Source organism: Onychomys torridus, chromosome 4, assembly GCF_903995425.1.
Source record: "Onychomys torridus chromosome 4, mOncTor1.1, whole genome shotgun sequence".
In the NCBI taxonomy this organism is placed as follows: Eukaryota; Metazoa; Chordata; class Mammalia; order Rodentia; family Cricetidae; genus Onychomys; species Onychomys torridus.
This window is the reverse complement of record NC_050446.1, coordinates 92,966,693-92,982,278: the sequence shown is the minus strand read 5'-3', so window position 1 is coordinate 92,982,278 and position 15,586 is coordinate 92,966,693. Positions and strand designations below refer to the sequence as shown.

The 15,586-nt window shown below is 51.6% G+C and overlaps 1 protein-coding gene across 1 annotated transcript; it reads right to left on the bottom strand.

The window, feature by feature from the left end:
• Window positions 1-358: 358 nt before the first annotated feature.
• Window positions 359-15,199, bottom strand: Disp2 (dispatched RND transporter family member 2). Its single transcript, XM_036184415.1, has 8 exons — window positions 14,951-15,199; window positions 8,452-8,781; window positions 8,139-8,168; window positions 7,874-7,997; window positions 7,492-7,607; window positions 7,179-7,306; window positions 6,780-6,877; window positions 359-5,302 (listed from the first exon to the last, which is right to left on the bottom strand). The coding sequence occupies exons 2-8, from the start codon at window positions 8,763-8,765 to the stop codon at window positions 2,078-2,080; spliced, it is 4,035 nt and encodes a 1,344-aa protein (XP_036040308.1). The 5' UTR covers window positions 8,766-8,781; window positions 14,951-15,199; the 3' UTR covers window positions 359-2,077.
• Window positions 15,200-15,586: the final 387 nt, after the last annotated feature.

Below are 15,586 nucleotides of genomic sequence, written 5' to 3'. Positions count from 1 at the left end.
GCTTCCAAATATCAGTTTGGAATTAGTTAGCTCTTTCCTTCCTTCCTTCCTTCCTTCCTTCCTTCCTTCCTTCCTTCCTTTACCCCTCCTCCCTCCTCCTCCTCCTTCTTTTTAATGCAGGGTCTTGTTATGTTGCTCAAACTTTCCTGGGTCTTCTGGGCTCCACCTGCTTTAGCTGAGACTACAGGATATGCATGGTATCCAGCATGGCTAAGAGTCATTTATCTCAGCTTAGTTATCTTGCAAGGAGCTGGCCTACATGGTCAACTCTCTGTAAGCAGGAGTTCTGTACCTGCAGATTCAACCACACAGACCCAGAACCACACCAGCCTGAACACATTAAGGCAGAAAAGTAAAGGAAGAAACAAAAGCTCAACACGCACATGTTTTTTCTCGTCATTATTACAGCAGCACAGTATAAGGACTGACAGCGTTTACATCGTATTAGGCATTATAAGTACTCCAGAGACGACTGGAAGTGTATAGGAGAATATGCATCATTATATGCAGATACTACACCATTCTACACAAGGGGCTTCAGCAGCCTCAGATTTTGGTACCCTGGGGGCAGGGTGCTGGAACCAGCTCTCCATGGATACTGAGGGACAACTGTCTTCTGTCTCTTCCACAGTCTTATGTTTTCAGTTGAGTTTCTGCTCCACTTGTCCTGGGCTACTTGGGGCGGGAGGTAGATCTCAGCAACACAGGAACACAACAAAATAAAACAAAGATGCCCTCTGGCTTGCCTCTAGCTTCACCACAGGTTGTTTGGTGCTGGAAAATTCTTCTCACACCTCTGTTACACATGTAAAGTGGCCTAGATTGGTGGTCTTCATGCCATCTCTTATGGATCTGCCAGGCTTTGGTCTTTCAGTCTCCTTAACACCCTAGATAGACCCAGTCTTTAGAAACCGGGGACCTAGAGAAACTTCAGGTTCATGAACTCCCCCTATAAGAACAAGTCTGTGTTCCTGTCTTAACTAGAGTCTGCTCACATTCTTCTGTCCCTCAGTACCTCATCTGGCAAAGCCTCTTTACACTCTTTAGCCACAGAAGAGGCATGCCCTTGACGCCTAAGATACAGGTCGGGCTCCATTTCGAGTAGGCATCCCAGAGGATTTCAGAGAGGGAAGTGCAGAGGGCAGGAGGGACTCTGGGGAAGGAGGAGTTACAGAGAGACACTCAGGAAGGGAGAATAGGTAAGTGCCAGAAGCAAAGGATAAAGACAGCCAGGGACCAATGGCCCTGGAGCAGGCAGTTAGGAGGGGACCGGCAGCTACGGTGGCAGATGGAGCCAGTGACAGACTTTGGGTAAATCAATCAACCTGCCTTAGTGCCTTGGCCAACTGCAGGCCGCTCTGGTGGAGTTGCAAGAGTCCGAGGAGGCTGACATGCGTGGCAATGGGGAAGGATGACTATTGTTCATCATCAGGGAGCATTCTAGAACCTGCTTCTGGCGAGGGAGTCCCAGGATTTACAGACTCCAGAGCCAGCCTTCACCTCTCTCTCTGCCCTGCTTTTTGGAGAGCGTCTAGTCACACTGGCGACTGTGAGTAGAATAGGGCAGAGGCCTGGGGTTCAATTCTGGTCCAGCAAAGCGCCCCCAAAGTGAAGTGTCCTGATTAAGAGCTGATGAGAGGGGTGAGATTCAGCAGGCTGTGGAGGTTCTTAAGGGCTTTTCTAGTCAGTAAGGTACCCCGACAAGATCCCAAAGATGAACTTCTTGCCACCTGGGAGAAAAATGATTAGCCTCCCATGATACCTGGAGCTGTACATCTGGCCTCTCTTTCCAGGGGAGGGGTCCTTGTTGGCACTGTGGGGGCAGATGAGGCCTCAGCTCATCCCAGGGAGAGCCTGGTATTATCTTGCAAGGCCCTCCCACTGAATCCTCCAGATGTAGGAGTTATGTAGCAAAGAGATCAAGGCTGGATCATCTGCCAGGGTTTAGAATCCATAGTTGGAAGGTGAGACATCATGTCGATATGGAGAAATACCTTCAGGCTCTAGGCTAGTATGGCCTCTGCTTTGTTTTCACCAACAGGGCTCTGGACCCTGGTCTGGCCTTCCTTGGGCTTTCTCAGCTGCTGTAGCCAGAGGTATAGGTGCTGGGCCTACGGAGCCAAACATCGGGAAGACCTGGCTGACTGTTGGGAAGTACCACGGGGCTGATATCACCTGGCCCCCCACGGCCCTTCCAGGATAAGCTGGTCTGATGAGAGTTGGGCAGGTTTGGGTCGTAGATGGTCTCCTTCAGTGCCAGCCATAGAGTGTCACGCTTCCCATTCAGCTGGCCCCGCTCAAGTATGGGGTGTCCAGTGCCATTCATGGCTTCTGGGGAGGTGCCCACAGAATCTGGCACACGGACACTGGGCTCGGAAGTGCAGGTATCATCAGAGACGCTGAGTCCCTCCAGAGTGCTGGCTGAAGAGCATAGGCCATCGGGGAGCTCTTCGACTTTGGGCTTGGGGCAGTGGGCAGGGGCTTCTGGCAGGGCCTGCAAAGGCTCAGCTTTCTGTCCCTGGGAGTCCTGCCTGATCCAGGTTTGGGGGGTGGGGCCCGCTTGTTTATAAGGAGAGGAAGTCTGCAGCGCTGGGCACTGGCTGAAGACTGTCTGGTGGTCCAGAAGCAGATCCCTTGGGGAGGGAGGGGCGGGTGTGTGGGCGTGGCAGCAGCTGCCATCATGAAGCTGCAGATCTTCAGAGAGTATGGAAGGCCGGTGGGACAACTTACTGGTGGCTGTGCTGGTGTCGAAGCTGGGGCTCCGGCGCCGGGCCAGGGGCTGCAACTCATAGTGCTCAGAGAACCCCGGTGGCCCGGTTCGTCCCTTCTCATCATGCTCCTCGGCCCCCGTATCCCATGGCAGGTGGGCACAGGGCCAGAGGATCTGCCCACAGTTCTTCTCTGGCCCGAAGAAACAGCACAAGGACTGGAAGAAGAAGCTGGCAAAGCCACAGCCAACAAACTTGACCATCATGACAATGATGCCCAGCTTCCGGTACAGCAGTATGGTGGAAGGCAGCATGAGCACCCCGGAGGCAAAGAGCACTCCAGTCCCCATTGCTATGGAGCGGCTGGTCTGACGCAAGGAGAAGGCCACACGGCTCAGGCGGTCAGGGTGTGGGCACAAGTGATAGGAGATGCAGTAGTTGACGGTTAAGTCTACAGAGAGGCCCACGGAGGCAGAGAGAAAGAGGCACTCGGCTGTGTTGAGTTGCCACTCCAGCAGAACGAGCAAGCCCACTGTGAGCAGCACAGTGCCAGCCACAGCTGCCACAGAGAACAGGCTGAGTGGAACATTCCAGGTGCCCAGCAGCAGGGTGGCAAAGGCCAGCGCCAGAGCCAGACCAAGCACCACAGCAGGCTCCGTGCTTAGGCTATATTGCAAGCTGTACAGCTCCAAGGTGCTGGTGAACCAACCCTGATTGAGGCCCGGAGGGGCCTTGCCCAGTTCTGTTGACAACCAGTGGCTGACCTCAGTGTGGAAGTGGTGGACCGGGCCGTATTCTGTACTGTATGGTAAGTTGGTCTGGAACTTCAGAACTAGAGCTGCTAGGTTGCCATGAGCATCGAAGCGGAGTCCCAGGTCCCGGGTGCCATCAGGACTTTGCTCCAGAGCCATCATCTTGAGGCAGTGCAGGTAAAGCTGGGGCGCCCAGGGGAAGTCTGACTGGCCACAGCATATATCGGAACCCAGGCGGCCGCAGCTAGGGCTTTCCATCCACTGCTGGAGGGTTTCCACTAAACACAGTGTAGGCCAACCCTCTGGCTGGTCTCCAAAGAAACTCTGATTCCGGGCTCCATGGCAGAGAGCCAGGAGCCACTCCTGGGCCTCAGGGCTGCTGGGTGCGAAGTCAGGATCGCTTACTACTGAGCTGTTGCTGCGAGGGTCCAGAGGATCACTAGTGTCCACTGGCAGGACTCCCCACACCAGAACCACTGGCAAGTTGCCGCCCTCGTTTGGAGGCAGATCTTCGAACAGGAACTGCTGGCGGTATTCAGCATCAAAACGCTCAAAGGGATGGCTAGACCGGAAGACCTGGCCGCCAAGTGGTAGTAGAATGGGCAGTCGCAGGCGAGGGCTGACGCCGCCGATGTAGGCGCCCCCTGCCGCCAACGCCGCGAACCAGCAGACCCAGATGTATCGAAATTTAATGACACCACAGGGGAGCAGGCGCTGGAAGAGCAGGCGCGAAAGGATGGAAAAAATCCTGCGAAAAATGCGCATCCGTCTGTGCAACGCCAGCAACAGCCGCAAGGGGTCGGTGCCCCTCTGGCCCTGCGCTTGGGACCCACAGCCTCGTGCCAGGTAGTGCTCCTGGAGCACCACCGTGGCAGGAAGCCAGAATAGTGTGAGCCCCATGTGCACTAGCACAGCGGTGCCCATGAAAAGAGCGAAGCAACGTACTGTGGGCAGGCGGCTCAGGTAGCTGCCGTAGAAGGCCACGCTGGTTGTGAGGCCTGAGACCAGAAGCAGGTAGCCAAAATGGTGCATGGTGCAGGCCACCCGATGCGCTAGGCCGCCGGAGGGCACCTGGCCCCTGCTGAGGCGCCACAGGTCGAAGAAGATGAGAGTGTAATTGACACAGCTGCCAGTAAGCAGGAGGAGGGATGCTAGATTGACAAAGGGGAAGTAGGCCATGCGGAATACAACATGGTAAAGAAAGAAGGCCACCATTAGGGAGCCCAGCACTCCCAGGAGTGACATGAATGTGATGAAGAGTGAACGCACGTAGAAGGACATGCCAAAGAAGATGACAACCAGGGCTAGCAAGGGGTACATGGTATCTTCGGCCAGATAGTACTTGAGCAGGCTAGGCTTGAGGCCCAAGTCCATGCCACTGATAGATGTATAGTTGTCAGTGACCTTAATTGGGTCAACGAGGCCATCCAGGTAGATATCTAGCAGGGAGGAAGTCTTTATCACGGGCAGGAAGAGAAGGCTGAACTTGAGGGAGGGCACCTGGTAATCCGCAGTCTGGGGACTCAGAAAGTCTCTGTCTAGCAGAAAGTGCAGGAGTTGATAGATTGCACTGCTCCAGGTACACTTGGTGGGGACTTGGGCACAATACAGGGGCTTATCCTGCCCAGGTCCCACACAAGCAGGCACCAGGACACCACGATGGTAGTAGGTGGCACAGAACCGAAGCAGGGCCAGTGTGCGGTCTGCATCAGCTTGGGTCGTATCTTGGCAGGAGGATCGGTTGTTCAGCACAGCCAGATAGTTGCCCAGGGACCAGCTGGGGCAGCACTCATTGGCTGCTGATCGCTGGCACAAAGCCCCAAAGCTGATATGAGAGCGGATCTGTAGGGCACACAGGAGTGGGAGGAGAGGGCTCAGAGGGAAGTCCAGGGGCCCAGGTCTCCCCAGCCCTGTCCTGGACCCTTTCCCCTCTTGTCATACTGAAGGGCAGAGAGAGAACATCTTGACAGCCCAACAGAAATGCTTTCTCTCAAAGCTGCCTTTGCCAGCTTCTGTAGCTCTGTCTTGGCTTCATCCAAGAGGAACCTCTGGGAAGCTTCCCCAGGCCTCTCCCAGAGGCTCTGCCAGAAGGGCTCCTATAGGCCACACATCCTAACTCTGCAACCTCCTGAGTTAGGGGTGGGAGGTGATAGGCCACATAAAGCCAAGAGATGGGGAGCTGGAAGGAAGCGATCGGAGACATTCTCGGGTTACTGAGAACTCCCAGCTCCCCTTTCTCTGGGGCGCTTAAATCCTTTCTTGGTCCAGCTTGTATCCCCTTTCCTCTTCAACCTTGCTGTTCACACCACAACAGTTGGTGCGGTGCAAATAGCTCCCACCCAGGACTCGGAAGCTCTGCTTTGCTGCTGACCTAACGTGCACAGCCATGGGGCTTGGTTCATGACCACAAGGCTGAACGTTTGTCAAGTCATTGATACTGCCAGCATTGGGTTAGGGTCTTCCAATTCTGTCTCCCTTCACTGTCACCGTCCCTGTAACGTATGTACTGCCATTGTCTCTATTTCACATATACAGGGGGGAGGCTGTAGCTCAGTAATAGAGCGCATGTTTAATACAAGTGTCTAAGATTGATCCCCAGCACTACAAAACCGAACCAAACCAAACCAAAAACAAAAACACCAACACATATGAGGCACTGAGAGCTTAAGAAGTCATGAACCAAGGGAGCCTTAGAGCTGGCCTTGAATTTGGGCATCTGAGTGCAGAACACATATTCTTTTTTTTTTTTTTTTTTCCAGAGCTGAGGACTGAACCCAGGGCCTTGCGCTTGCTAGGCAAGTGCTCTACCACTGAGCTAAATCTCCAACCCCCAGAACACATATTCTTAACCAGTCATCATGGGGTGACACAGGGGACTTGGGCTACAGAACAACAGAGTGGTTTCCACACTGTTTTCAGCAGTAAACACATCATAGATATGACTGTGTGTGTGGTTCTCTAATAGCATAATCCAGTTGGCTTGGCTTGACAAGAGCTGCAGCCTGGAAGCCAAGAGTCTTAGCTTCCAAGGACCTGAGGCTCCTCAACGCATTTTTGAGATCTCTTTGCAAAACCCTTTGAAGCTCCCCAGGCTCTGCTTGAACTCTTTGAGACAGGAAGCTGGTGCTTCTAAAATCAGCCAGCTTTGCTTTTCCTTTCCCAACCCAGAGCCTCCAGTAGGGTTGGAATAATTTTCTAAGCAGGGAGGGCTCCTTCCAGTCCACCCTGGCAGTCCTGGCTAAGCGGTATTGCACTGGGACTAGGTTCTTTGTGTCCCCAGTTCCTGCTCAAGCCCCTGGCATCTCCCCAGTCAGCTCACCTGTTCCTGTTCTATACGACACATGGAATGGAGGGCTTGAAGGTTCCACAGGCTTCCTCCAGAGGTGGACACAAACACCAGCTTTGCATGGCTCTTCTCTGCAACACAACCCACACACAGCTCAGCCCTCTGGCCCCAGAACCCGAGCCCACTTAAAAGAGAATGCCCGTCCTGGGCCACCTGAAGTCTCGATTCCCAGGAACCTGAAGCCTATGCCTGATGCATCATCCTGCCCCCCATCAGCTTGACTGCATCTTGACTTGAGACCTATTTCATTACTCCATCTTGAATATGGCTGTGGGCATTTTCTCTTTCTATCTGCCCACATCTGCTCTGGACCTGCTCATCCAATTCTGTGGCACCGCTACCGAAGTCAGGACTGGCCATGCTGCAACTTACCAGGAGGACCACAAAAGAAGTTCTCCTCTTCTTTGTCTTTCACGGGCTCCACCATCCTCTTGGTCCGGACCACACTCTCCTCGGCCCTTCCCCAGGCTGCAGGGCTCAGAGTGCTGAGGAGGTTTGAGCTGAGGTAGAGAGAATAGTTTTCCCAGAGTACTGTTCAGCATGGTGGACTCAGGAAATGGTAGACCATTCCCCCAAGGAGACCAGCAGCCTCTCACATGTCTCAGGTCTTTGGAGAGATCACCCATGGTCCCTCCTAGCTTCTCCATCCTTTACCACTCCCAGTGAGAAGATGGGAACCTGTTACCTGTTCATCTCAGGGTCTGGGGAAAGAGAGAACAGATTCTTGGGGCCAGTGAGGGCCTGCATTGCTTTCCAGACTTCTAGCTTTCTGGCGATCTCTGTGTCTCGAGGCTCAAAACCCTGTGGGGAGGAGAGCAGAGAGGAGCAGGTGTGCAGGAGGGAGTGGAGCCTAGGGAGGCGTGCTCTCCCTCTGGACCCTTCCCAACTCTGCCCCTTTGGTTGCCCCCTATCTGGATCGTAGACGTATGATCTGTGTACCATACTTACAGCTCTCTGGCAAGCAGGAGCCCACCAATGCTACCTTACCAAGAAGGGTCAACCTTGTCTGCCTCGGACTGAGCTCAATGTTTAGTCCAACGGTCTCTCTCCCTCCCCCAGCCTCTCACCAGTAAAGGCTCAGAAAAGTCAAGTGGAGGGCTTCCCAACAGCCCAGCTAAGGTACAGAGGAAGATGAAGGCCAAACACAGCAGCAGCACAGCCACTGGCCACTCAGCAATCAGCTGGGAATAGCTGGAAAAGAGAGAGGAAGCCCACATGAGCTGATGTTGGGTATGGCAGCAAGGCCGGTGAGCTGGGAGAGCAGAGCAGAGAGCCCATGGAGTGGGTACCAGCCTGGCCACTCCTGGGAGTTCAGGGGAGGCCTGGGCCTACCTCTTTGGCATCCGGAAAGTACGTTCTTGCCTGTGAAAGAGAAGATGAGAAATTACCACAGTCTTCTGGTGTGCGTGCGTGTGCATGTGCGTGCGAGGATGTGGGTAAAGACAGATGACAGGGCATAGAGGAAGTGGTATTAAGTTTTAGAGTTGCCCACCCCCTAAGTTTCAGCTTCCCCCTATCCCCCTCTATCCAAGCTGCCTCCTTCATCAGAAGCAGGAGATGCCCAGGTTTCCTGCTAAGAAAGGAGGCTTCAGTGACTGCTGTACCTTTCTAGGGCAGCCAGCGGGTTTTGCCAGCCCCTCCTTACCTGACACTGACCACATGGTGCTGTGCAGAAGGTGGCTTCCAGACCCCATCATGCTGTGAGGGGTCTATGGAAGTGCTGAGGTTGGAGACATGGCCACATAAAGATGCTTGGTCTCCCAATCCTAGTAACGAACTGCCTTCTTGATAGTCTTGAGGTGCTCGAGGAAAGGCAAAATGGCCGGCTGTTAACGGACTGGTTGGGTCTGCAGCCTGGAGGGTGGAAACTGTTGGCTCTGGTACAGAAGCACCTGTCGGATCTTCAAGGGGACAGGTGTGGAGGGAGCAGCTTCTCTCTGGACTTGCTTCGGGAGCCATGGCTCTGGTCTAGGACCTGGGAGATGGGCAGGTAAGGGAGATGGAGTGGCGGTGGGTTATCTGCGTCCCAGAGTTGTTCAGGAAGCAAGACAAGGAGATGGGAGCCTGAGGTTGCTATTTTTTCTTAGTTCTGAGGACAAATGAGATGGGTGGGAGCTTAAAATCTGCAACCCCAGGGTCCATGCTCTCATCTAAACATCCATGCACTCAAAAAATGTCACTGGCCATCTGCCATATATCAGACACTGCTTGGTATCAAACCTGTTTCTACATACATGATCTTATTTACTGCCCACAAAAACAATAATTTCCTTGTTTTACAGGTTTGAGAACAGATTCAGTGAGAAGTAAAGATTAGGACCTTGAACCATGCTCAAGATCTTCTGAACTTGGACACTGTGCACTTCTTGTATAGTAGTCTGTTTATCCCCACCCCATCTCTGTCTAGGGTCTTAATATGTAGAGCTGGCCATCCTGGAACTCATTATATAGACCAGGTTGTCCTTGAACACACAGAGATCTGCCTGCCTATGCCCAGTGTTGGGATTAAAGGCGTGTGCCACTCTGCCCAGCTTGTTTCTGCTCTTGACAGACATCCTTTGAGTACCTGCTTCCCTAATTAGTCCTCCTAAACCAGTCTCTCACCCCTTCTCTATTCCATTGTCCATTCCTACTGGGAATTTTATGTATTTGCTGCAACTAGCTATCAGATTAGAGACTTGGCCCCTCTGTCAGGTGGGCGGTGGAGGCTGGGGATGCAGAAGCTGATACATAGGAAGGTTCATCACCATATCTGCAGTGCATTGAACAGCTCACTGGCACAGAATGTGGTCAGGGAATGTTCATTACGTGAACATGGTACTAGATTGGCTATGAAGAGTGGCACCATGATAAATAAGACCCTGTTCTTGTCCCTGGGAATTCATAGTAGTTGGGAGATGCAGACAGCCCAACATGTTGGTTTGTATGAGAAAGAAATTCAGATGGCCCAGTTTCAATGGGAGTGAAGGAAGTTGGAAAGTTCAGGAAACAGGAGTGCTGCTCTTTCAACAGTGCTGGCCCAGGGCTGTGCACAGCATGGTTTTACTTTGTCAGGGTGTACACAGTTCAGAGAGGGAGCTGGAACCTCCAAGGAATATGGCAGGAAGGAGTCAGTGATGGCCCCAAATTAGTCATCAGGACAACATTGTACATAGGTCTGTCGAGTTCCAGTCTTTGGCTCCAAGGGAAGGTAGAGTCTCACTCCTGTGGCAGGATGGCCAGACTTGGGAAAGAAAAATGATGGCTACGGAGCAGACTGCCTGGAGATCATGGGGGTCTCCAGAGGGGGTCAAGGCTGAATTATTTGGTGAAGTTTCCCGTAGCTTGCCTTGTAGTGATAGGTAAAGTAAAGCCTTTCTGTCTGGCTTTAAGTGAAATGTTTCAGCAAAACCTTTGCTCTGTTTGGGTTAATCAGTAAAGGCTGAAAATTTGTTTTGAGACTGTAAACCTTGAAGAAACATTGTTTCTCTGGAGAGTCTGCACTTGGTGCTACATGAGAGCTTGCAACTGCTCCCATCTTGGTCCTAAGACATTCCTGGCAAACCTGAGATTCGTGTGGGTTGTCTGCTGGCATGGGGTGCAAGAGAAAGATGACTTTGGTGGTTGGAGCCTTTCCCAGCCCCTATTAACCTTGTATGTGTTTGAACAAAGTAACTAGAGGGAGCTAACTGTCTGTCAGTCTTTTCTGAGAAGGCTGAACCTCTCTGCTCCTTCAGAAAATGAAGGCTTAGCATCTTGGGAAGCTTCTCTCTCCACAGCTGCACCTATGACTGGCATCAATCAATGGCCCAGAAACTATGAAGAGAAACTGGAAATAAAAGGTGAACACTGCTTAGATCCCCCACCCCACCCCAAGGATGGCTATTTAAGAAAGAACAAGCCTCAAAATGGATCAGTAGAGGTAGACTTTAGGCTCCATTATGGTCTCTCTCTTGAGAACAAAGCCTGTGTTCTGTGACTTATCCTCAGAAAAAACAATGATTGGAGCATTTGATGCTGAATGTTTGGATGTAGCACACATGAGGTTCCTGGAACAGAACTCAGCATGTGGAGCTTTCCTGTCCTTTCCCAAATTCAGGACCATAGGAAGTGTGTGCTCTAAGAAGTGTATTTGTACGGGCAACTTGTTCCTTTTAGGTACTCAGGTAATACCCCCATTTCATGTCCTAGATCTTGGGAATCTCATTGTAGCTCTAACCTTAAATACTTTCTTTTGTTTCTTCACTGAACGTTGCATTTGAAATCTGATGTTATGATTGAAATCACTGATGTTTATTTGAACTAACTCAACATTTAGAAATATATGAATTTGACTAAAGACACTCTCAAGCAAGACCTTAGGTGACTCCATAATGCTGATGACATAAGCAGCCAGGGTGCTGGCAGAGACCAACTCTTGGAGGCCAATCCCTTTGAGCCAGAGGAACTGGATAAGTGCCCTGGGTCATGTGTATGTGTGAGATCACTTATTAATTTATTTACTTATTGAGACAGGATCTCACTGTGTAACTCAGGCTGGCCTTGAATTCATGACTCTCCTGTCTTAGCTCCCCGAGTGCTAGGGTTACAGATGTGTGTGATGCCTGGTGCTGACATTTGCTAGAGTTTTTTAATGTGATAGCTTCTCCTACTTTATGTATTCATTTATTTATTTGTATATTCCATGTGCTGAACACAGTGCTTGGTCTGCACTGGGTCCTGAAGGCTTGAGTATGGCTGGCATTAGCAATGGTCTCTCTCTTGAGAACAAAGCCTGTGTTCTGTGACTTACCCTCTGGAAGAAGGCTTCCTACCTACCAGGCTGAGGACTCAATAAAAGAGGAAAGAAAACGTTCACTTCCACTTGTGGGACCTTCTCGTCCCTTTGTTGGGAGACAGTGTCAGTTTCTGCTTTTTTGCTTCTTTGTTTTTATTTTGCCCTTTATTTCGCCATGGCCTGCTCACCTCCCTGCCGGTCACGTGACCATTCGCCTCCCCCTGCCTGGCTGCCTGCTTGTGTACATATTGGTTTAGATTATGCCGCTATCCCTAATCTCACCCTTCGGCAGTATACTAGCCATTGTATCACCATGGAGAGCTGAAACCCTCCTGTCTGGCTGCTGTAGAACTCAGCCTTGATCTCAACCACCCCGATTTACTTACATAGTTTATAGCACCAAGCTTGCTCTGGGTTGGGTTCCGACATGACCACTATCAGCTCTGCCCCCCCCCCCCCTTTAGAGCAGGGCCTGCCTCCTAGAGGTTAAGGCAGTGGGGTAGCCAGAGTGGAGGTGAGGGGGCTGTCCCAGCAGCCCGTGACCTTACAGCACAGGGCACAGGACTTGTCCTAGCAAGCAGGCCCTCACTTGGAGTGTCAGCCACAAGGAGAGCTGCTGGAAAATGGAGTACTCTCTTTCCTAGATTCCTTCTAGTTACAGGGGATCTAGTCTCCATCATTTGTTTATTTCCACTGGTGTCTCTAGGGCTCTAGCCTCCTTCTTTCAACCCTTTCAGTCCCTCTTCAGAGATCTAGAATCAATGGATCCTAATCTTACCCCTCTTCCCTGTGCATGACGTTATACCAGTGTAGAGAACCTGGAATTCTCTAGCCTGACTGTGGTTGAGCTGAGTCTGTCTCAGTCTTCCCAGTGAAAAGAGCCAGGTCTCTAGTTAGGATGAGTAACTTCCTAGGCTGCCTGTCTGCACCCCAGAGCCTATAGGCCAAGCCATGAAGAGGGTGGAAGTTAGGGAATCTGGCCTCACACGGAAGGTCACCATTTCATCGGGACCCTAGGCACAGAGCCCCAACTTGGGAGTTCCAGAAGGGGCAAATGTGTATGAATTAACGTGGTCCTGAATCCACAGAGTTGTCATCTGAATGTCACTGTGATCCCACAGAGTGGCCAGGACAGATGAGGGAGCAGTTCACACCACTAAGAAAATAAATGGTAATTTTAAAAACACAAATAATTAACTATTTCAAACACCTCCTAGTCAATGATTTTATAAAATACCGTAGAATTGGAAGTTGTCCCTATATATAGTTCAGATACTTGGAGGCTAACCTAGACAAATGATTTCCACTTCCCTCTCCAGACTTTTCTCTCTCCTGGCTTTTGATATATAGCTCAGGATGACCTCAAAGCCATGTCAAACCCCTCCTCACCTCTCAAAATGAGATTACATGTGGCCTGCACTAGTCTTGAACTAAATTTGTAACTGAGGATGGCCTTGAACTACACTTCTGCCTCTGCCTCCTAAGTGAATGCTGGGGTTAATTTGCCACCACACCTGGATTTTTTTTTTTTTAAAGATAGAGACTCTGTACATAGCCTAGATGAAGATGCAGAGGCAAAGCCTAGAGAGAGGGACTTGGGAAGCCAAGAAAAGAGAGAAACCAGGACTTATGCAGTCCAGAGCAGCCTTGAACTTGTGATCTTCCTGTTCCAGCCACCTAAGTGTGGGCTTTACAGGTGTGTGTTATCTTGTGTGGTACCAGGCTTAAAGCCTGACTCCTTCCCAAAATGTTCTGGGTGGGCTCGAGGATGTAGTAGAAAGCATTCTTTGCATACATAAGGCTCTGGATTTAATCTCCTGTATTGGTGGGGGGACTGAAGTGTGTGTGTGTGTGTGTGTGTGTGTGTGTGTGTGTGTGTGTGTGTGTGTTGTGTGCATGTGTTTAACACGTACAGTGCATGTACTCTTATACATGGTATAGCTATCTCCAGGATGGTACTTAATTCAACAGGAGCATGATTGTGTTTCTCCTATTGAGTTGAACAAAGTCCTTATGCCTGCGCAGTGTCGATGGTCTCGGGGGAACTGAAGAAAGAGGCAGAAGGTTCCAGAGAGCAGCTGGAAGAGAATGGGTGGTTCTCGTGCCCGGGAGAAATGAGCAGACCAGACAGGCTGATCCTTGGCAAGATACGCCAGACAGCCAACCATGCTGTAGCCCCTTGTACAGATGCTCCTGGCCCCGGGCCTGCCCTGATTCATCACTGCCCTCCCTCTCCACCCTTTTTTTTTGCAGTGGCTGGGGATGGAACCTAAGGCCTTGCCAATGATAGAAAAATGCTTTATCACTGAGCTGTGCCCCCATCCCCACCTTCTTTTGGTTAGGCTGTGACTCCAAGCGGAGTCCCTGGTCTGGAGAATACACCCATCCCATGTCTTATCCTCTTGAATATGGGTTTATATCTTTCAGACTGATGAATTAATAAAAGAGGGAAGAATACCTTTGCTTCCACCTGTGGGACTTTTTCTTCCCTCTGAGGAACAGAATGCACATTTTAAATCAGATAATCTGGAGATAATGTGTTTGTATCTGCTTTTTGCCTCTTAAAAATACCTTTTATTTCAGTCCAGGCAGGAGAGAGAGGTAGTGTTGTGTTTGAGGAGAGATTATGGGGGCGGCAGAGTCAGACAGGACCAGAAATGGCGCCATGTTGCTACCTGGCCAGATTGTTCCGCCACATGTATGGTGAAGGCAGAAAAACCAAGGGCACCCAGATCTGGGAATGGGTGCTCAGCAGGAAGGTGTTTTCCTCTTCCTCCAGCCTGAGGTTCTTTCAGGAGTCAAATAGACCACTGCCTGAGCCTCAGATCCTGCATATACAAGTGGCTTCGGTCTAGTTTTTACCACAGATGAGGACTAAAATCAGTCTGAGCACAAGCAGGAGGCCATGCAGGGGAGAGAAATAACGATGCGATGGGCAGGTAGCAACCGGTGACAACGGGCAGACAAGCAACTGACGGTGATGGACAAAGGCAGTCCTTGACGTAGATCCCAAATGCCTGCCTCCCCTCCCCAGGACACCTGCTTTGGCGAGCTTCTTTTTCGTTGTCCATGCACACCCCTTTGCACACTGACATGCAGACTGACATGAGGCCTTTTGCAAAGACGCAGAGGCAAGGCCTAGGGGCTGGGGGAGTTCCAGAGGCCATGGAAAGGGACATCCGGAGGCCTTGGGAGAAAGGAGGGAACAGTGGGTGGGGCAGGTCCCCCAGGAGGTGAAGCAATGACAGCTGGCATTATCGAGTGTCGGCGAGAGGATAAACCAACCAGGCAAGATGAAAGTGTACAGACATATCCGCCCCGAGAAAGGGCTCTCAGAAGGGCTTGGGGAATGAATGAGGTGATATGTGGCGGCAGCTACTAAAGATACCTGATGCAGGCGTGCTGAGAAGATCTTCCAGCAGGATCTACGGAGGGGTTCTTCTTACTTGTCCCGGCAGCTGCCTTCTGGGGCTACTGTATTCCCCGCAGGCCGCTGCTCACCGCCGGTTCAGAAACTGGCAAGGAGACTGTCGCTGCAGCAGCTGGGGCTGCTACCATCGTCCATGCCCGTGGGCGGCGCCGCTGTCCGGGCTCCGGTGCTGAAGCAGAGGCAGCGGTGCACTTCTGCGCATGCGTCAGTTTCAGAAGCCAGTCTCTGGGCGGGGCCGAAGAGGAATCCACCAATGGCCGCAGGACAGGAAGGAGGGAGGGGAGACAGGGACACAGGCTGCCGCAGCATCGGGGGCAGGAGGTTCGCTGCCTCTGAGGCTGGAGGCTGCGGTACAGGCCCCTCTACCCTGGCCAGGTCTGATCCCTGTGCTTAGCAATGTGACCGAACCGTGTTTCCTTGGACGCGCCATTCTTCTTATAAGAAACCAGGAAGAGCGACCCGTGCAAAAATCCTCACAACTTGAACCTCAGGCTTCCACGCTTCATAGTGCAGGAGGGGCAGGGAGGTCGGGTCTCATGAGCACCTCTATTTCTCTCGGCTTCTCTCCGTGTCCTAGTGTCCTCCCCAGGGGGT

Excerpts from the sequence above, each read along its gene's own strand:
- Disp2 (XM_036184415.1), bottom strand. The coding sequence starts at position 8,765 with ATGGCTCCCGAAGCAAGTCCAGAGAGAAGCTGCTCCCTCCACACCTGT. Across the intron at positions 8,169-8,451 it reads CACCATGTGGTCAGTGTCAG|GCAAGAACGTACTTTCCGGA; the intron begins GTAAGGAGGGGC and ends TCTCTTTCACAG. Across the intron at positions 5,303-6,779 it reads GTCGTATAGAACAGGAACAG|ATCCGCTCTCATATCAGCTT; the intron begins GTGAGCTGACTG and ends TGTGCCCTACAG.